Below are 21778 nucleotides of genomic sequence, written 5' to 3'. Positions count from 1 at the left end.
GCAAAATTAGTATCATGAAAAAAAGTCAGAATAAGGTAATACTTTCTATATCAAAGAACCTTAAAATGTAGGATAAGTTGATTTAGAACTGTGTACTATTTATTTCTAAAAGTGATTTTAGTAATTGGTACTGAAAAGCCTATCAAGACTACAATGTCGATGTCTGGCAAATTCCCAACTTCTTTGGGAAAAAAATCAATAATCAAAAATCACCTTAGGTAAAATGTGTTACATAAATGATTTCTCCAAAGAGTTATACTAGGTAACACTGTTTTGATATCATCCTACCAAAAAAAAAAAAAAAAAAAAAAATCAAAGAAATTGATTAAAGAAGCATTTGAAAGAAACCCAGGAATAAGGGCACCTGATATAAAGGTGTTGTTTTAGGTGATCATCTGCTGACATGCCTGTCGTTCCATTAGATTTAGCAGAGAACACCACAGCCTAAAATTTTCTTAAAATTAAAAAAAAAAAAGTCATGACCTGTATTCTTACTTTTTAAAGTTCGAAACTGTTTTGGAACTTTAACTTTACAGCTAAAACATAGTGTTTGACTATTTAAATAAAAACACACTTCAGATTACTGCAGTGTTTATAAAACAGTGTTCTTAAATTTTTTTTTTAATGTTTGTTTATTTTTGAGAGAGAGATTGACAGAGTGGGAGTGGAGGAGGGGCAGAGAAAGAGGGAGACACAGAATCCCAAACTGGCTCCGAGCTGTCAGCCCAGAGCCTGACACTGGGCTTGAACCCACGAACCATGAAATCATGACCTGAGCTGAAGTCGGACACTCACACTGACTGAGCCATCCAGGTGTCCCTAAAACAGTGTTTTTAAACACCTGTGATGCTGTTCTAGAAAGTAACAAGCTTACGTACTTGACAGATTTAAGTCTCCACCAAAACAGTTTACCCAATTCATTTCCCTTCTACCTAATCTTTTTTTCAGAAATATAAGCCATTTAATTTCTTAAATTATACAATTTGAAATACAACTCAGTCCTATCTTTTACGCACCAATGAAGCATACTGAGTAGTTGCTTCAGGTCTATGAACAGCATCTACTGGAAACCCAGATCGCTGCATCAACTTGGACTCCTTAGGACAGTAAACACAAACCCAAATAGCATATTCTTTGCCGTAAGAAAAAATCTATACCAGAGCTTGCCACAGGAATAAAAGATGCTGTGTAATTTGTTCAGCTGTTTAGTGAACAAAATTAAATGGTTAATTTACTGGACTTCTTGCGCCTTGGATATGCTGCTCTCTAGAAGTGGGATCTAGAATCCAGGGTACTTACTAATCCTCCAAATTAATCTGAATAATGAATCTGTTTGCCCTCATGCATCTGATAGAACCACAGTTTTACAGACACACTTCAGCAAACACTGATCTCCAGAGATCCTAAATTGTAAATATGCTGGCATAGGGCAAGTCGTAATTTAAAGCATTTCATTTTATCCAGGCGTTGTTTTATGTGATCATAGAGAAAGAGAAACTGTAACTGCAAAGAGAAATATATCAGAGATTTCACCAAATTTGAAAACACTAGGCTAACAAGGTGTCCTTAAAAATTTGAATAGAGAGGTTATACATCATTAGGTCTCAAAGTTTTTAAGTTTTATGGCCTTTATGCACTCTTAAAATTGGAGGACCTCAAAGAATTTTTGTTGTGTGGGTTACATCTATCAGTATTTGCCACACTTAGAAAGGAAGATTGAGAAATTTAAAACGTATTCATTGATTCATTTAAAAATAACAGTAATATGGGGTGGGGGGCACCTGGCTGGCTCAGTCAGTGGAACTTGTGACTCTGGATCTCGGGGTTTTGACTTCAAGCCCCACGTTGCATGTAGAGATTACTTAAAAAATAAAATCTTAAAAAAATACAACAAAATAAATAAAATAAAAATAACAGTAATATAAATTCATCATCACTTGAAGTAAATTTTTGTGGGGAAAAAGAAGCTGCTTTCTAAGATAAAAAAGGTTTCACGAGAAGAGTGGCACTGTTTTACATGTTTTTGCAAATTATTTCTTAAAGTCTGGCTTTATAGAAGACAGCTGGATTCAGAGATCTGCTCCTGCATTCTATTGTGATATGCTGTCTTGATTGAGTAAGTGAAGAACACCCAGCCTCACATAACTGGAAAGGGAAGGAATATTTTCACAGCCTTTTAAGATAATCATCATCTTTGATACTTCACCAAAACTCGACAAGTGTTATTTTTTTAAAGGTTAGTTGCAATAGGAAATCTGAAACAAAATCAATGAACCTTTTGTACTCTTTCACATTAAAATCCATTGGTCCATCTTGCCCTTTGAACAGTTCACTACTTTATGAGATCTTCCAAATGCTGGCCGATTTCATTATACGGTATCAAAAAATCACTTTTGTTAGTATCGCTGCTGATCTCAAAAAAGTCTTTACGTATTGGGAATGTACCAAAGTCACAGTAGCAAACACAAGCTTTTCAAAATTCTAATTTTCACTTGAAAGCTCAGATTTTATGGCTTGCCATAAATACTGTCAGTTGTTTCCCTTAGGGTGACAAGGAAATGTCTGCCAAATATCCAAGGTGAAATGGCTATAAGTGTGGCTGTCAGTCGCCCTTCCAGGTAAAACTGGGTGTTCCACACACACAAAAGCTGCTGGTGCAGCTCAAACAACTCAAAGGAGTGCGTTTCCTCAGTTCAATCACAGCACTCTGCAACTCAGTAAGAATACTTTCCATCTCCATTCCACAGAATATTAAAAAGGCACACACGCAGAGGGATCAGATTTAATGGGATTAATTTTGCTGCTTCGTCAAAGACATCCCTAAATGGAACTGGAATCTTCTTTAGTGAGATTGCCCGGCGGTGAAGAGCACCAGGACTGCTGGTACCCTTGGGGGCCATGGCCTGAGGAGCCAGCAGGTTCACCTACTGTTGCATTCACACCCAGTCAAATGTCAGTGCAGTGAAAGAGGCAAATCACGTAGCATTGCTAGGAAATCTGTTTTGCCTGCGTGGGCACCTAAAACGGTCTCGAGGACCCCCGGGGAGTCTGCGCTGTTGCACATAAATTGTAAAATAAAATCTCAAGCAGCAGGAAACCATCCCCTTTAAGAGTGGTTACTGGCAAGAATTTTAAGAAGGGAGAGACCCCAGAGACTATGGTCTCATCCCCCCAAGGTTCAGAGTTGGGGCACTGAGAACCAGGGGGAGTGGGGAGGCCCAGCGGCTTGCCCAAGTGTTTTTAGGCAAGTCAGACACAGGGTCAAGAACCCATTAGCCCCTCTCTCCACCATTAGATACACCTAATTTAATAGCACCTCTGACACAGGCAGAGCTGAGAGGTCTTCAGAATGGTAAATGGGAGAGATGTGCCTCTCAATTCCAGTGGGCAAATCACCACTCAGCCCAAATGACCACGGATAGGATAGTTTTCACATTGTAAGTAAAAATGATAAAACTAATGAACAGACTTCCAGTTTCAGCTCCCAAACATGTCAAGAGCTTGGAAGTTATCACTCCCATCCTCATAAGAAGGAAAAGCTGAACAAGCTCAAAATCAATGACTTCCCTTGGACCAGCCCACCCGTGAACAGACCTCCCAGGGCAAACGTCCATCACAGAATCAGGAGAGAGGAACAAATCCAGAGAGTCACTGTGGAGATGTGTGTGCCTGGTGCAGAAGACGTCAGAGCCCTGAACTGGCAGAAACACTTAAATGATAATTTTGATGAATTACCTGAGGCTGTGTGTGGACTGGCCTGACAGGGAGAGCCCCACCTGTTCTCTCAGTTTTACTCTCAGGAGCCCCACCAGGTTCTCACAGTGAATAGCTGATAAAAACCCCTTTGTGGTTCTAGCAAGGGAGGGCAAGAATAACCATATGACCTATGCCCAGAACCTTCTCCATAACAAAGGCCTGTTCTCTACAAGGAAAGACATTACCAGAGTTTTATCCCACCTGGAGAAAGAACATTTCTCTGACTTCAGCCCCCAACAGGCTTTCGGTCTCACCAAGGGGTGTAAGTGTTGAGGAGGAGAAAGATGCGGGGGCGTGAGGGGGCAAACTAAGAAACGCTTATGAAGGCCACAGCCCAGGGACACAGGCCCCTGGATACACTGAGATCTTCATCTGTAGACTGTGCACTGCTAGCCTCCCCACACCCTGCCTTCACAGCAACAGGGGTCCAGTGTGAGGACAGTGGACTACAGGTGCATGTGAAAGAGCCGCGAGACGCCAACACTTCCGAGAAGCCCAAAGTCAAGAGGGGAGACAAAAGCAAGGACGCAGGAGTTTGAAGCCTCCGGCACCTACAGCCTTGGCAGACACAGCACACAGCCCAGCTCCTCACCAGGTTAACACAGAACCTGACATTTAAAGGCCTATTTACCTCAGTTCCTGTTACCTGATCCATCATGCCTGGCTTCAATAAAAAATTACAAGACAGGCTAAAAGGCAAGAAAAAACAACAGTCGGAAGAGACAAAGCCAAGCATCAGAGCAGACTCAGCTATGACACAGATGCTGGAATTATCAGACAGGCAATTTAACTATGATTGCTCTTTTAAAACTAACGAAAATATTTGATGGTGGTGGTAAAATCTTGCCTCTCTAATGCCTTAATGAAATAGCAGCTCTGCAGAGGTAGATTCCACACAGTAAGTATAGACGTGGATGTCACTGGCAAAGTAAGGAATGGGTGACGAGCGCAACCTCTCCAATAGCTCTTGACCTTGCTGCTTGCACAAGTCTTTGATTCCACTTTGCCTTCGGAACATTTCCTTCTTGTGCAGAAAGGGTAAGCCTTACAATTGAAGGATTTCCTCGGCAGGCAGCACAACACGGCACCCGTTCTTCAAACAGTCCAGCCTATCAGACATGGAGGCAGCATCCTCTCAGGGGGCGCTCTCCAGCAGGGAGTCATCTTGTTCAAGTGGCGCTCTCCAGCAGGGAGCCATCTTGTTTACTGCCCTCTCTACTCTGACTTAACTCTGTTCTCTAAAACCTTCTTCCAATTTCCACACCCTTGTGCACAAGGAGCTGCAGGTACCAGTTCTGTTCAGTCCTGAGGCCTTCTCCTGCAGAGGTGGCTGGCTGAAGAAAGTCCATGGCGACCACATGTGTGATCTGTGCCTGAGCATGAAGAAGTAGGCTTTCCCCTGAAACTAAGTTCCTCACTACTTCTCTCCGAACAAAATTCCAGGCATGCAGGTAATTAAAATCCCTTTTTGTCCCCCCATAAGTTTAAAAGTTCTTGCTGGTCAATGCCTGAGGTTCAGCTTTCCTGTGGAATTCCTCTCTCTTCAAAGATTTTACATTCCGAATAACTCCTTCGTCAGTAGGTATGTTGAGTAGGGAGGGGAATTTACATTATGGCACAGGGAGATGATAAGGGGTAAAAGAGCACTGGATTACAATCGAATAGCTCAGGCTGAGTTTGGTTATTATTTAACCATATCCTCAGGGTAAACTTTACTGATGAAATAGTCTTTATCCACGTTTAATACTGTACCTGTTTTAACATTTTCTTGTGCTTGCCCTTTTTTTATTCATAAATGTTTACTTTCTTTTTTGAATTGGGCAAACATTCCTACAATGTTCTGCTCTTCCCTCAGGCTGGAGAATTTGAGCCCATTTCCATAGACCAGAGCTTCCAGGATCCTCTTTGCTCCGTAATGGTGTTTGACGCTATGTGCAAATTATTCTCCTTTAATTACCTGTGTTCATTTGCATGATCCTGAGAATGAGGTTTTTCCTTAAATTTTGTGCCTTAGGCACCCACACCCCACTTGCCTCACCCGAGCCTTGGCTTTGGTGCAAGGGGCTGTTTAACTCCTCATCCAGGGACTCAGCCCTAAATGGACCTCTCCCTACCAACAAATGGGTGTCTGCTGCAAACTGTCTCCACTACCATTTCTACCTGTGATCAGTCACACCTGCATTGTTCCGTTGTTCACTTTCTCGCTTTTTCTTCCAAGTAAAAGAACTAAAAGAACAGAAACTGGCTTCTCTAAGCTGGAAACATCTTTCCTCCTGCAAAGTGATCCACATTCTTGTTCCAGGGCACAAAGAAGCTGCTCCTTCACTTGACTGGTTTTCTGGAGGAGACCATGTCGAGTTCCAGCCATTCTAGGAAACAGAAGTTTCCGGAAGTCTGGTTGCAGGTAAACAGTACCAGCAGTTCTTCATGGTTTCTGCCTCTACCCACAGTCAACAAGGCACCAGCAGATACTAGTTTATACCTAAGCCACTCGACCTGTTCTGTTTCTATGCGGTTTGTATCAGAGTTTTTATGGCAATTTTTCTAAAAAGCCACAGTAGCTTTTAGATTCCATAGGATTATAACTGTCTTGAGCTCTTCTAACTTAAATAAACTGCTTCTAGTCACAATGGTGCAATGAACAGAAGAGACTTGAATAAAGACCACCAAGTGGCATTTCTGCCATCCTTATACCTCAGGGGTCTCAGATTAGAAGCCAACAGCTCAGTGCCTGGTGCTCAATGGTGTTGTGGAGGCCAGAAGGAGCTTGCAGATTTGACTTAGTGATCCCTGAACTATCCGACCTTCCTTCACTCTGGCTTTCAAGAGAGCTCAGTAGAGAGCTCCAAAAAGCATCAGTTACAGTTGGTTCTTCTAACAGATAATTACTCACTAGGAAAAGAAAATCCAATAAATGATGCACAGGTCAAGCAGAAATGTTAACTTTGGTTTTGGCAGGAAACATCACTGGAGAGTCAACAAGGAATGGACTATGTTGAGGCACCTGAACACAACGATACTGTAGCCTTCAAAAGGTTGATGGCCCTTCACTTCTGAAAAGCATACCAAGTTTGCTAGGCCACCAACCACCAGTCAACCAGCTGACCCACATTTCCTGAGGGCCTACCAGGTACACAGCTCCACTCTACATGTAGCAGGAGATCTCAAATATGAAGAGGCAACCCCGTAACTCTTTCCACGTGCCCCTAATTTTAAAGGTACCTGTGAGTTTTCTCTGTAACTCAACAGTCTTGCTCCCCAGAAGCACTCTGTGCTGTAACTCAGCAGCTCTGAGGCTGATGGGAAAGGGCAGCGCCCCCCATCCCTCCTTGGGTCTCCATATGCAGACTACAGAAGAGTCCACCGAGCTGAAATTAGGAAGCAAGGGGAGAATAAGAATCTAGGGGATTCGCTCTATTGGAAGCAAGCCAGCCTTTGCTGTTCATCCACTCCCGTTTAATTATTTTATTTAGAAAAGTACACATAGCCATTAAAATGTGCCAGGCACTGTTTTAAGTGCATTATAAATATTAACTCATTTAATCCACATGACAAGCCTGTAAAACAGATATAATTATCCTAATGCTAACAAGAGGACACTGGGGCACAGAGCAGTTGGGTAACCTGCCCAAGCTGACACGTGGCAGAGTCAGGGCTTGAGCTTGGGCCGCCTAGCTCTAGTTGATGCTGTTAACTGCCGAGTGAGGTATTTAACAAAAGGAGCTGAGGCATTTATGTATATAATATGCCTTCCCGAAGGCAGTCATGCTAATAAAACCAGGAGTCTCTAGTGAGAAGTTAAGACAAAAATGACAGCAAGAACACAAAGATATTCAGAATGTATAAAGAATAAAAGATACTTCACAGGCTATTTACCATGACAGAATCCTAAGCTCAAGTTCAAGAGTAATCTTCTCTCTCATAACACCAATACCTCTCCCAGTCTATGCATGGAGACTGCTAGAAAATTTGCTGAAAAGAATCAGCATTTGAAATTTCACAGCAAACTTTTCAGAAAATGTGGCCTGGATCTGAAGAGTCAGAGTAAACTGGTGAGGAACCAACATACACAACATCTCCCATCTCTCCAGAGGTCCCATGCCTAGAAAGCTCTCAGCAAGGGACCACCTACCAATCAGCCCAAAACACCTCTCCCAAGGCACACAGACCTGTACTGTGGAACATGGGAAACACCAGGCGCTTGTAATTACAGTCAATACAGTTAAATTAAAAATTCAGTTCCTTGAGGCACCTGGGTGGCTCAGTCGGTTAAGCGTCCAACTTTGGCTCAGGCCATGATCTTGCAGTTCATGGGTTCAAGCCCCACGTTGGGCTCTGTGCTCACAGCTCAGAGCCTAGAGCCTGTTTCAGATTCCGTGTCTCCCTCTCTCTCTGCCCCCTGCCCCCACGCCTGCTCATGCTCTGTCTCTCTCTCAAAAAATGAATAAACATTAAAAACATTCAGTTCCTCAGTGGCATTAGCCATGTAACAAGTGTACAACAGCCACCACATTGGACAGCACAGACAGACCATTTTCAGACCACGCAGAAAGACCTACTGGACAGCACAAGTTAGATCCTGAGTGTGATTTCTTTTTATGCTTTAGTGTGTATACACCCAGTGGTGATAATGTCTTTTCCTTTTTACAAACATACAAAATTCAAATTATACTTCATTTCTAGACTGCTAGAAAACTTGCTGAAAGAATCTGCAAATTTCTACTCCCAAGTTCAGTTCCAAACAAGGGGGCAGATTATCTACAAGGTCAAGTAAACTCCTTACCCCTGGGTACCTGGTACCCTAACTTCTTCCTTATTAATGACTGAAAGGTAAAAATCAGGCGAGGAAAGAGGAATTCACTAAAAAGTGCAGCAGTTGGTAAAATCATATATTTTGTTTATAGACTTTAGCTTCATGTTTGGAAGCTGAGCTCTGAGACACACACTCGACTAGTCACACAGGACATCCAGCAAGAGAAGGAGGCAGTGTCTGCACAAACCAATACCCCTGCCAGAAAAATGATGTAAACATGTGCACCACAACATGAGGTAGGGCACATGCCTCCAGGCTTTAAGAAGTGCCCACACAAAACCGTGTCGAAAGTGGAAGTCATGTGGACCAGGGACGGTGGCACCAAGTTTCCTACTGACAAAAAAACCTTTTCTTACAACAACTTCTAGCATCCTTAACCTGCATTATTAGTATTCCTAAATCAGGAACACTGCTGTTCATCTCATGTGGGGTCACATCATAGGAAGCCAGCAAAGAAACAATAAAACGATGAGCAACAGCTTAGCAAGAAAGCACAAATTCTAGGACACTTACAGAGACACAGAACCTAAAATCCCAAACTCTCCTTCTCATTCCTCAAGCTGAAGTCCATGAAAGCCTGAATGACTATGTTAATGACCAGCAAGAACTGCTTTGTTCTAACACAGATCTTAGTGAATTTAAAAATTTCTCTTCTCTCTGTCCTTTTCTCCATTTCCTCTCTCAACCTATATACATACCCCTGTTACTTTCAGTAACACAACTGAATTTGTATGAAACCTTGTGATCTAGAAGTTTTTTTTTACTTCAGATGAATGAAGAAGAATATTAATAATAACTTATTAATAAGCAGGGCTAATAGGAATCATTAGTGTCTGGTCATTTTAAGTTGTGAAAACATCTAAAGCCCCTCAGAAGATGAACATTTTAAATGCAATGACAGTAATAATGAAATTACATACTTGTGACTTCTTGTAAGAAATCCAAACATGGTCGACTACTTCCAGAAATACTTATTGAAACAGCCAATGGGGTCTGTCCTTCATAGTTCCTTGTGTTTGTGTCCGCTCCATAATTATATAACATCCGTGCACAAAGCACATCATCCCTAAGGGCAGACAAATGTAAAGGAGTCTGTCCATCTTCTAAGCGACCCAAGTTTGTGTCTGCTCCTCTCTGAAGGAACATTCGGCAATAAGAGTGATTGCTTTTGATCACAGCGTATCGCAGCAGGAAACCGTTCTGGATGTCAATGTTGGCATTGTGGTCCAGGAGGATCTTCACGCAGCTTGACCTCTCTCGGATGATAGCGAGCTGAAGTGGTGTTGTGCCTTTATCACTGAGCGGGTCGACCTCCGCCTTGAACTCCAGTAGGAGTCGGACAAAAGAGTCCCTCCCATAGTGAGCAGCCACATGGAGGGGAGTCCAGCCGTCATTACTTTTGGCATTAATAATGTCGCTCCTGTATTCAGACTCTAACATCAGGCGTGCGATCCGGGCCCGGCCATGCATAGCTGCGTAATGAAGAGCAGTGAAGCCTCCGATCAAGTCTTTAACTGTAGGATCAGCTAGGGTTAAAACCAAAACGAAAACATTAGCAGACTTGAAGACAAAACAATGGACTCTACCATGGCACAGGGCATTTAAGACGTTTCCATAAAAATTGCGAAATGACTGAACATTATAATGAACATCAAGTACTTCTTTCCTCAATTGAAGCATAGTTTCATGGAAAATAAATTTTGGTAGAAAGTTATCAAACCTGGGTTAAGAGAATGAAAATGACTTACAAAGTATTTAAAAGATAGATGGGCAAAAACAGAGAGTTCAGATCGCCACATCCCCTCTCTTGGCTAATTTAACCAATTGCTTTTGGCTACTCAACTCTCTCATCTCTGTATTGTTTCATGTTTCTCTTCTGTTTTGAACTTTTTGTTTTATTTTCTCTTGTGTTTCTTGGTCTTAAAGAGAAGCATGTGTAGCAACATCTGCTGCTCTAAATTACGGATGTACTGTGGTCTGGCAGGCCATGTTGTTTTAGGGTGTATTAGGTAAAAAAAGAAAAAAAAATATTTTCTGTGGTCTGTAAAAATTCCAAAGCATGTAAGATATATGTTAAGTGATCTTGATAAATCATGTTTTCATAAGATAAAAGACTATTCTGGATTCTTAGTTTTACAAGAATTTTGGAGTTTATAAGAATTAAACACCACATTGGGTGAAAAATTCGGAGAAACCTCAGCACTGTATAAATATTATTTTCTAAAACAGTTCCAAAACTCTCTCCTAAATGGATTGATTTCTGGAGAGAAAGAGAGAGAGAGAAATGGGGGGGCGGGGGTAGGGGACGGTGGGAGGAGGGAGAAGAGGAAAGAATAAAAGAGAAAGAAAAGCAACAATAATCTATCTGCTATGTCACTGACTTGTCACCTGCCCCCAATCTCTCCTGAAAGCAAGGGTCAGTTCTGTATAGCTCTCCTCCCGCTGACCTTCTGGGGCTGTGGGTAGAAGTGCTCCTTCCTACTATGTAGGTCACTGCCTGGAGGCTAGCAATTTCACGTGAAAATAAATTGTTCAGACCTAACTACCTAGGATTAAAATGCTTTCTCCTTATAAACATCACCCTTAATTTCTGGTTTGTTCATGAAAGAGAGAAATTCATGGGTGTTTTTCAAACAAATGAAAAGCTTCCCAAGTTATATGATTAAACATTCAAGTATTGTTTACTAAAATGTTATTTCATTCCAAACTATATTAGGACAGCTGTGTCCCTCAGGAAAATCTGTGAGGCAGAAAACTATATATAAAATATTAATAATACTATGGAGAATAAAAATGACAATTAAGAAGTAGTTGCTAACAAAACCTGTAAAAAAAGTTAACATTTTTATGTAAGCTGTATCAGTTGAATTTATAAAACCACTCAGTATAAACTGACAGTACCCAAAGGTTGTATTACCATTTAAAGAAACTAAGAGTATTCCATCTGCCTTGGCCTTCGCTAAAAGAAAAAGATACAATACCTATTTACTCTGACTTAAAAAAAAAAAAAAAGAAAGAAAAAAAAAAAAAAAAAAAAAAGGCAAGAACATTTAAACAAAGCATTTTGCTGCCATCTGCTGGTATCAGGCATGAACTTCAGCTACTAATGTTTTCATTTAGACAGCTGACACTGAACCCTTCACATCTGAAACCTACCTCCCTTATATACAGAGACCAAGTGAAGACAGGCATGAATCTAAAAGAATACCTTTAATTCAAATGAAACAATGAATTTTGCCAAGACTTCCATTTCTAATCTATAATGAGCTGCTTCCGACATTCTTTCTTAACTTGTCAGATTTAAGAATACCTTTCATTTCTCTCACCTTTTTTCATCCACCAGGGGTGTCTTTAAGGTGCCAGCACAGTCTTGTGTGCATCTTATACTTGCTCTATTTGACAGTTAAGACTGAAAATATGTTACGTGAAATGGCACTAGCATCTTTGGTTTTCCACTTTACTACATCTTTTTTAGGTGCTACTTACATTTTGGTGCTATACTGAGCTAGGAAAAACAAAGATTAACAGATACAACAAGGATCTGCTTAGTCTCAGAAAAACCACGAAAATGCATTAAGTAAGCACATGCTGGAAACACAGCACAGCAGAGATGTAAATTAACAATGCATGAAATTGTATACTTACTGTCCTCAAGGAATTAACAAATGGGAGACAGAAGACCATTGAGGATGCAAACAAAGATTAATTTAAGAATTATTATTAGCCAGTGCAACAGATAAGAAAAAGATCTCATTTGTGATAGTAACAGAAACCACAGAAATCTAGATAGAAATTAAGAGATGGAGCAAGGCACATGTCAAGACATTTCTTTGAACTCAATTCACTTCATCTGCATCTGCTCAAATGTCCCTTCTGAGAAAAAACTTTCTCTGAACACTAACAGAGCAGCCCCACCCACCTCATTACTTTGTCCGCTTATAGCAAGCCTCCCTCCCTCCAAGGTGCAACTTACTTTATTTTCTATTTTTATGTTTTTCAAGTGCAACTTATTTTACACAAGTTATAGTATAGTCTCAAGAAATCCATTTAAATCTACTGAAAAAAATTTTAAGTGTGTATAAAAAATGCTTCCCACCAATAGGATTTCTTTTTTTCCAACAGCTTGACTGAGGTACAATAAAATCCACTCATTTTAAACGGAGGTTGATGAACTCTGACAAATTGTATACAGCCATGTAACCACCACCACAATCAAAATATTTCCATCATCTCAAGAAGTTCCTTCCTGTCTCTTTACAGTCAATTCCCTGCCCAGACTCTGGGTCCCAGGCAACCACTAAAGTTTTGCCCTTCCAGAATTTCATAGAAGTGAAATCACATAGTATGTAGACTTTTGTGTTTGACTTGTTTCACTCAGCAAGATGTTTCTGAAATTCACCCATGTTATCAGTGTGTATCAAAGGTTCATGCCTTTGTATTGCTGAACTGTATTCCATAATATGGATACACATTTATTTATGATTCACCAGCAGGTGGACAATTGTGTTATTTCCAGTTTGAGGCTACTATGAATAAGGCTGCTGTGAACATTCACAACCAAATCTGTAAGTGCATATGATTTCATTTCACTTGGGTAAATACCTAGGCAAGAACTGGCTGGGTCACATATTAAGTGCACGTTTAACTTCCCAAGAAATTGCCACATTGTTTTACTAAGTGGCTATATTTTCTCATAACTGAGTTTATAATTTAATTGTGTATATATTCTGGATACAAGCTTTTTGTTAGGTATGTTTTATAAATATTTTCTCCTAGTCTCTTGATTGCCTTTTCTTGTTCTATATTGTTTTGTTTTGTTTTTTGAAGAGCAGAAGTTTTAAATTTTGATGAAGTCGACTTTTTTTGGTTTTTTATTGCTTGTGCTTTGTGTGTCCCATTTAAGAAATCTTTGCCCAACACAGTATCACATAGAATTTCTATGTTTTCTTCTAGAAGTGTTATACCTTGTTTTTTAAATTTGAGAGAGAGAAAAAGAGCATGTGTGAGTGGGGGGAGGGGCAGAAAGAGAGGGAGAGACAGAATCCCAAGCATGCTCGGTGCTGTTAGCACAGAGCCTGATGTGGGGCTTGAACTCACACGAACCGTGAGATCATGACCTGAGGTGAAATCAAGAGTCAGAATGAGCCACGCAGGCGCCCCTAGAAGTGTTAAACTTTCAACTCATATTTAGAAGAATGACTTATTGCTAGCTGATTTCTGTGTACAGTGCGATCAGATCAAGGTTCACTGTTTTCCACACAGGTATCTAGTTGTCCAGCACAATCTGTTGTAAAAACTATCTTTTTCCCAATGACTTATGCTTGTGCCACTGCTGAAAACCATTTACCATACGCAAGTGTGGGTCTATTTCCAAACCCTATCCTGTTCTATTGACCTAAAAGTGTATCCATACACCAATACTGGCTTGTCTTGATTACTGCAGCTTTACAGTAAGTTTTAATAGCAGGTAGTATATATCCTCAAACCTTCTTAAAAACTTTTTTGGCCAATAAATTTTGGAATCGACAATTTCTTCAAACAAACCTGCGGGATTTTGATTGGAACTTCATCACCTCTAAAAATGGAAACCATCCCTTAATACTTTAAATAATACTGATTCTTCCAAACATGAACATGAAGTATCTATTTATTTAGGTCTTCTTTGATTTCCGTCAGGAATGTTTTGTACTTTTCAGTGTGTAGGTCTTGCACATCTTTCATTACATTTATTGCTAAATATTTTAAGTTTTGTTGGTATAGTAATGCAGTTTCAAAATTTCATTTTCCAAGTATTAAGTGCTGATATAGAGAAATAAGGTTCATTATATACTGACCTATGTATTGTCTACCTAACTAAATTTTAGTTAAAGCACATTATTGTATATTTGTTATGCTAGTCTATGTACACAATTACATTCTGTGCGAAGAAAGCTTCATTTCTTCCTTTCCAATCCACAGGCCTCTTATTTAAACAAGAGTTGAATAAAAGTGGTAAAAACATCTACTCTTGCCTTATTCCTGATCTCGGAAAGCAATAGGCAATTCACCATTTACTGTGATGCATATTATAGCTTTTCTTAGGTGCCTTTCCTTAGGTTTTAGAAGTTATCTTCTGCTTCTTGTTTGCTGAGTCTTTATTGATGAATGGGTATTTCATATTGTCACATGCATCTTCTGCATCTATTGAAATGATCACTTGGTCATTTCACTTTACTTTAGTTCTATCGATAGTGGAAATTACCATGTTTTTCATATCTTAAACCTTACATTCCTGGGGTAAACTGTAGTTGGCCATGATGTAATATTCTTTTTGTTGTATACTGATAAGATTTGCTAGTATTTTGTCCAGGATTTTTTTTTTTTTTAATCTATTGTCACAAAGGATACTGGTATATAGTTTTCATTTCTTTCAGTGTCTATTTGGTTTTGTATCAGGGCACTGCAAACCTTGTATAGTACATTTGGAAGTGTTCCCTTAGAGTTTGGGTAGTGCTGTTATTGTTTATTTTTTTTAATATTTGAAATAATTCAACAGAGAAGGCAGCTGGGCCTGAAGTTTCCTTAGTGAAAAGTTTTAATTATCAACAAAATTTCTCCAGTATAGGGCTATTAAATTGTTTTATTTCTCCTTGAGTCAGTTTTGACAATTTGTGTCTTTCAAGGAACTGTTTCATTTCTTCTGAACGGCATAAAGGTGTCCATTATATTCCTTATTACCCTTTTAATGTCTGTAGGATCTGTCCATACATAATACTGGTGATATGTCTTTTATTTTCTTCATCAGTTTTCCCCATCATTTTCCCATCTTCGATCCCACTGATTTCTCTTCTATTATTCATTCCTATTATTACTTTGGGTGTAATTCCAGCAGTACATAGAAACTGTTCCAATACAGCTCTTTTCCCCTCCCCTCTCCTTTGTGCTACCATCGTCAAATATATTATATCTCTACATAAGCCTAACAGCAGTTTTATACTTGTTTTATATTGTTGTCTTTAAGAGATGAAAAGGAGGAAAATACATTTATACTGTTTATGGCAGAATGATTCTAAGGTGGCCCCTCCCATAATCCCTGCCTCTTCATGTCCATGCCTTTCTGTAATCCTCTCCCGGCCAGTTGTAAGCAGAACGTAGGACTTCCTTCTAACCCAAGAGTGTGGCAAAGGTGATGGCCTATCACTACTGTGATTGTGTTCTGTTATATGAGATTCCATCTTGCCGGCAGACTCGCTATAGTGACTCTCCTTGCTGACTTGATGAGGTAAGGAGCACGGGTGGGGAAGCCTACAGGACAAGAACCTGCAGCAACCACTGGAACCTCCAGCCAACAGCCAGCAAGCAGCTGAAGTGCTCAGTCCTAGAAGCCCAAGGAAATTAACCTGGTAACAACCTGAATGAGCTTGGAAGCAAATTTTTCTCTACTCAAGCCTACAGATGAAAACATTCTGGCCAACACTTTAAAACTGTAGGGTAATAAATGTGCACTGTTTTAAGCCATATTTTGTGTAGTTTGTTGCACAGTAATAGAAATGAATATACTGTTTGTTAGATGTACCTGAGTGATTACCTTTACCAGTGATCTTTATTTTTTTGTATGAAAAACAAAGGACAGTTTTGTTAGACATAAAATTCTTGATTGACAGTTTGTTTTCAGCAATTAGAATATGTCAACCCACTGCCTTTTGGCCACTGTTGTTTCTTATGAGAAATCAGCTGTTAATCTTACCAAGGAATTCTTGTACATAATGAGATACTTCTCTAGGTGCTTTTAAGATTTTCTCTTTGGTTCTGGCTTTCCACAGTTTGACTAGTATGTGTATAGATGAGTTTATCCTACTCGGAGTTTGCTGAACTCCTCAGATGTGTAGTTTAGTATTTTCCATCAAATGTGGGAAGCTGTGGCTATTATTTATTTAAATATTTTTTTCTGCCTCTTCCTCTCTCTCCTCTCTTTTCTGGCTCTCCCATTATGCCTCAGGCATATGTCAGTATTCTTGATAATGTCCCACAGGTGTGTGGGGCTCTATTTTTGTTGTTGTTCTTTTTTTATATGTTCCCCAAACTGAAATAATGTCTGTTAATCAATTTTCAAGGTCACTGACTCCTTCTTCTGCCAGTTCAAATCTGCTGTTAATTACTCTAATGAATTCTTCATTTTAGTTATTGTACTTTCAGCTCAAGAATTTCTATTTGGGGACACACACATATATTCATATGTATGTAAATTCTATCTCTGCATTGCTAGTGTCTATTTGATGAGTCACTGTCATCACATTTTCCTTTAATTCTCTGAATGTGGTATCTGTCCTTAGTTCTTTGAACACATTTATAATAGCTGCTCTGAAATTTTGTTAACTAAGTATATAGCATCTAGGCCCCTCCAGAGACACTTTCTATTAGCCAGCTTTATTTCCTGTGTATGAGCTATACATTCCTGTTTCTTAAGCATGTCTCACAATTTTTCTGAAAACTAAAGATTTTAGACTATATTGTAGCAACCCTTGATTGTATCCAGGTGGGATGCCATTGCTGTTTGTTTTACTGAAATGGGCAGGCTAACTATACAAAATCTGTCTCCTCTGCAGTATGCAGCCACTTACATGTCTGCTTAGCTGTTAATATTATTAAATTCTGGCTTCTAGGGGCCACTACCAAGAATAACTTATGTTTGGCAAAAATAACTCTCTTTGACCAATGACCGGTCAGAGGTTGTACTTAAACATCTCTAATGAGCAAGGCTCCCACATTTTTTGCCAAGGTGATATGTATACAGGTTGAGGCACACATTCAATATTCAGTGAAGCTCTCATCTTCTGGTCTCCTGTTCAGCCAGGGTTGAGTCGATAACTGGGGTCCTTTGTGGTCTTTCTTAAGCATGCATGTAGCCTTCCAAATTCCCAGGAATATACAGAAGCTCAATAAAGCTCAAATGGCTGTCTCATTCTCCAGGTCTCCTATTAAATGTGAGGGTACTGTGTTGCTTGCTCCAACCAGTATCACAGCCTGAGGCAGCTGTGTTGTTGGCCTTTCTAGATTGTTTGCCACCTAATTTGAGACCACTGTTATTTTCAACAATGCTCCAGGCTTAGGGCATTTCTACTGAGCTCCAAAAGCAGGTCTGCCCACTGGCAGCAAGGAGAATGCCAGTCCTCATGATAACGTGCCATAGAGATTGTTGGGGGACAGAAAGGGCGGATGGGGGCAGCCACTCTGAGTTCAGTTTCTTACGGTAAAAACTTGGATAACTGGTATAAAATTCTTTTCTACTATAAGCAGTGAAAGTTATAAATTTCTCTCTAAGCACCAAATATATTCCACAAATTTTGATACATTGTATTTTCATTAGCATTCAGTTCAGAACACTGTTTAATTTCCAAACATCTGAGGCTCTTCTAGATATCCTATTGTTGTTGATTTCTAATAAAATTCCACCATAGTCAGAAAACATATTCTTACAATTTCATAAAATTTACTGAGACTTTATCCTGGTATCCTATCATGTACGCATGAAAAAAACCACATACACAGGAAAAAAAAATGTAAATTCTGAAGGTGCTGGGTGCAGTTTTCAAAAATCTCAATTAAGTCAATGTGTTTGATGTTTTTCAGATTTTCTCTAGTTATTGATTTCTTTATCTAGTTGTTCCATCAATTGCTGCAAGATGTTAAAATTTTCAACTGTGATTGTATAACTGTCCATTTTTCCCTTTAATTATCAATTTTTTGCCTCATGTATTTTGGGCTCTCTTACTGTGTACACATCCCATGATCCTTACTCCTCCTTCTTCAGTTGTGGTACTAGTTTATGTCTTAAAATAGATTTTATATGTTAGCCATAGCCACTCTGGCCTTCACTTAATTACCATTTGCATGGTGTATCTTTATCCATTCTACTTTCAACCTATCTGTATCTCTATAGTTAAAGTGTATCTCTTATAGGCAGCATTTCATTGAATCTTGTCTACTCCTCTTTGACAATTTCTAGCTTCTAACTGGGAGTGTTTAGTCCATTTAATATTTAATATAATTATTGATACTTAGATGAGCTTATATCTGCCATTTTGTTTTCCATTTGTCTCCTCTCTTGTTCCCCTTCTTCCCTTTACTGCCTTTTTTATACTATTAGGTCATTTTTTAGTATTCTATTTTAATTTCTCTATTGACTTTTTAGCTATATAATAAAACCTTGGTTTGCGAGCATAATTCATTCCAGAAACATGCTTGTAATCCAAAGCACTTGTATATCAAAGAGAATTTCCCCATAATAATGGAAACTCAAGATGCGTTCCACAACCCAAAAATATTCATATAAAAATGATTACAATACTGTAATATAATACAAAATAATAAAGAAAATACAAAATATAAAGAAAAACAAACAAATTAACCTGCACTTACCTTTGAAAACCTTCGTGGCTGGTGTGAGGGAGACAACAGAGAGGAGGGTTATTGTACAGGACGACTTTTGCTAGCATTAACGAATCACAGCTATCTACTGACTCAAGGGAATCATTTTCTTTTTGTGCAACTTTATCAAGGCACCTATCCATTGACCCTTGCTTTTGCCTCCTTTTGAAGATTTCACAGAAATGTAACACTGCATTGACGATCAACCACAATCCCACAGCAAGACAGCGAGAAGAACCACTGGCGCCCTTGTGATCATGTGATATCTGGCATCAAGTACAACTCATATTGCAAGACATTGCTCATTTGTCAAGTTAAAATTTATTAGAAATGTTTGCTCGTCTTGCAGAACACTCACAGAACAAGTTACTCGCAATCCAAGGTTTTACTACTGTACATCTTTGTTTTTGGGGTTTTTTTTTAGTGGTTGGTCTAAAGATGGGAATATACATACTAACCTGGCCAAAATCATAACCAGATTTGTATATATGTACTATGATATGCATCTCATTTGTATTTAAAAGCAAAATCCTCAAATCAGGAAAATACACAGATAAACACCATACCCTAGTTCACTATACATGTGATTACTCTTTAAAAAAAGGTTTGGGAAGCACCAAATACAATTAGCTAAGCTACACAGGTACAGGCATTGCGTGGAGGTCTAAAACAGTTATACATGGTGCTGTATTAACACAGGATAGAAAGGCAACAGTGACGGAGGAAAAAAAAATCTAGACAAATACCTAAAACTTTGCTAAGAATTCACCAAAAAATACAAAGTTGGAAAGTCAGATGGTATAATGTCTCCAAACAGGATTTCTCCCAGAAACAAATTTTTTCATTAATGAAAAACTGAAAAATTAGAAAAGCAGCAGCACAAAAACCCAGCATTTCCTGATAATTACCCTCACCACTGACAGTAGGCTTGCAGCTTTTCTTCTATACCTTTTAAAAATTACACATACTTGTGATTATAGTCTACCAATTTAATCATTTCTCTGTATTTGGGCATGAGAATTTTAAAAATTATATGAAATGAAAGGTGAAATTTTCAGACACAAAAAAATTCCTTCATTTAAGATGAATTTATTGGAATAAATTAATTAGAAGTAAATTTACTGGACAAAAAGATCTTCCAATTCTAAGGATCTAATACATACTTTCAAACTGCTTTCTAGAAGTGCTTTCATAAATTCCTACCATTAATGTTTCTTCTTTATCACATTTGGGATAATAATTTGCAAAATCTTTCCTTTTTGAAAAGCTAAAAACAATTTCTCACCACACTGCTATGGATTTCTTTGATTCATCCCTTACCTCTCTAACTTATTTTCATGTGTTTCACCATGAGGATTTTACCTACTGTTTCAAGAAGAACTCTGAGATTCTTTCCTCAGGCTCCTATGGGGATGTGCTTTACGGACTTAACTTCTACTGCCCTCCAGGTTAGTTACATGAACCCAATCTAAAGATAAATAATCACACCTAAGATAGGGTCTCTTAATGTTATTTTTATAAAATGTCCAACATGATCTTAGAATTTTTAGAGAGATTCCTAGTGGGAAAATGAAGATGATAGTAATAATGGGTTTCTTATACTTTCCACTATTATAATACAGACTCTTCTGCGAAACTTCAACAGCACACTAATCTGAACAGGTAGATTAAGAATTTGTAATATACTATCACTAATTATTATATTAGTTATTATATTACTAATATATTATATTATGTGTCCAATATTTGATGTTACTGTTGTAATGGTTTGGGGCACCATGAACTATATCCACATAAGATGGGAATAATAAGCAACAGCAACTAGCCATTACCCCATCTCTCTCCCTCTCCTCCCTGTCCCCTGAGACCTAACAATACTGAAACTAGGCTAATTTATAACCCTATAATGGCCTCTAAGTATTCAAGTGAAAGGGAAGAGCCATGTGTCTCCCACTTTAAATCAAAAGCTAGAAATTATTTAAGCTTAGTGAGGAAGGCGTGTCGAAAGCCAAAATGGGCTGAAAGCTAGGCCTCTGGAGCCTGCTAGCCAAGCTGTGAATGCAAAAGGAAAGTTCTTGAAGGAAATGAAAAGTGCTACTCCAGTGAACACACAAATGATCAGAAAGCAAAACAGTCTTATTGCTGATACAGAGAAAGTTTTCGTGGTCTGGACAGAACATCAAACCAGCCACAAGCTCCCTTAAGCCAAAGCCTAGTCCAGAGCCAGGTCCTCACTCTCTTCAATTCTGTGAAGGCTCAGAGAGAGGAGGAAGCTGAAGAGGAAGAATTTGAAGCTAGCAGGTTGGTTCATGAGGTTTAGGGAAAGAAGCCGTCTCCATAACATCAAAGTGTAAGGTGAGCGTCAAGTCAAGTGCTGATGTAGAAGCTGCAGCAAGTTCTCCAGAAGACCTAGCTGAGATAGTTAATGAAGGTGAGTACACTAAACAATAGATTCTCAACGTACACAAACAGCTTTCTATCGGAAGAAGATGGGTGCCATGTGGGACTTTCGAAGCTAAAGAGGAGAAGTCAATGCCTGGTTTCGAAGCTTCCAAGGACAGGCTGACTCTTTTATCAGGGGCTAACGTGGCTGGTGACTTTGAGTTGAAGCCAGTGCTCATTTACCATTTCGAAAATCCTGGGGTCCTTAAAAGTCAACTAAATCTACTCTGCCAATGCTCTATAAAGGGAAAAACAAAGCCAGGATGACAGCACATCTGTTTACAACACGGATAACATACCATTCTAAGCCTACCTTTGAGACTTACTGCTGAGAAAAAAAAGATTCCTTTCAAAATGTGA

General features: G+C 39.1%; 1 protein-coding gene across 5 annotated transcripts in view; it reads right to left on the bottom strand.

The window, feature by feature from the left end:
• ASB7 (ankyrin repeat and SOCS box containing 7) overlaps positions 1 to 21778 on the bottom strand; it is a 50778-nt gene that overhangs the window by 7893 nt on the left and 21107 nt on the right. For 3 of the 5 annotated variants that reach the window (XM_058736768.1, XM_058736766.1, XM_058736767.1), the window contains exon 5: positions 9490 to 10095. In XM_058736768.1, coding sequence (XP_058592751.1) covers positions 9490 to 10095 — 606 coding nt within the window. Of the gene's footprint in view, positions 1 to 359; positions 7125 to 9481; positions 10096 to 21778 lie in introns of those variants that run through there. The other 2 variants (XM_058736769.1, XM_058736771.1) reach the window with 2 other exon arrangements.

The sequence above is a fragment of the Neofelis nebulosa genome, chromosome 7 (assembly GCF_028018385.1).
Source record: "Neofelis nebulosa isolate mNeoNeb1 chromosome 7, mNeoNeb1.pri, whole genome shotgun sequence".
NCBI lineage: Eukaryota > Metazoa > Chordata > Mammalia > Carnivora > Felidae > Neofelis > Neofelis nebulosa.
Note: the sequence above shows the minus strand (reverse complement) of the source record. Positions and strands in the feature narration are given on the sequence as shown.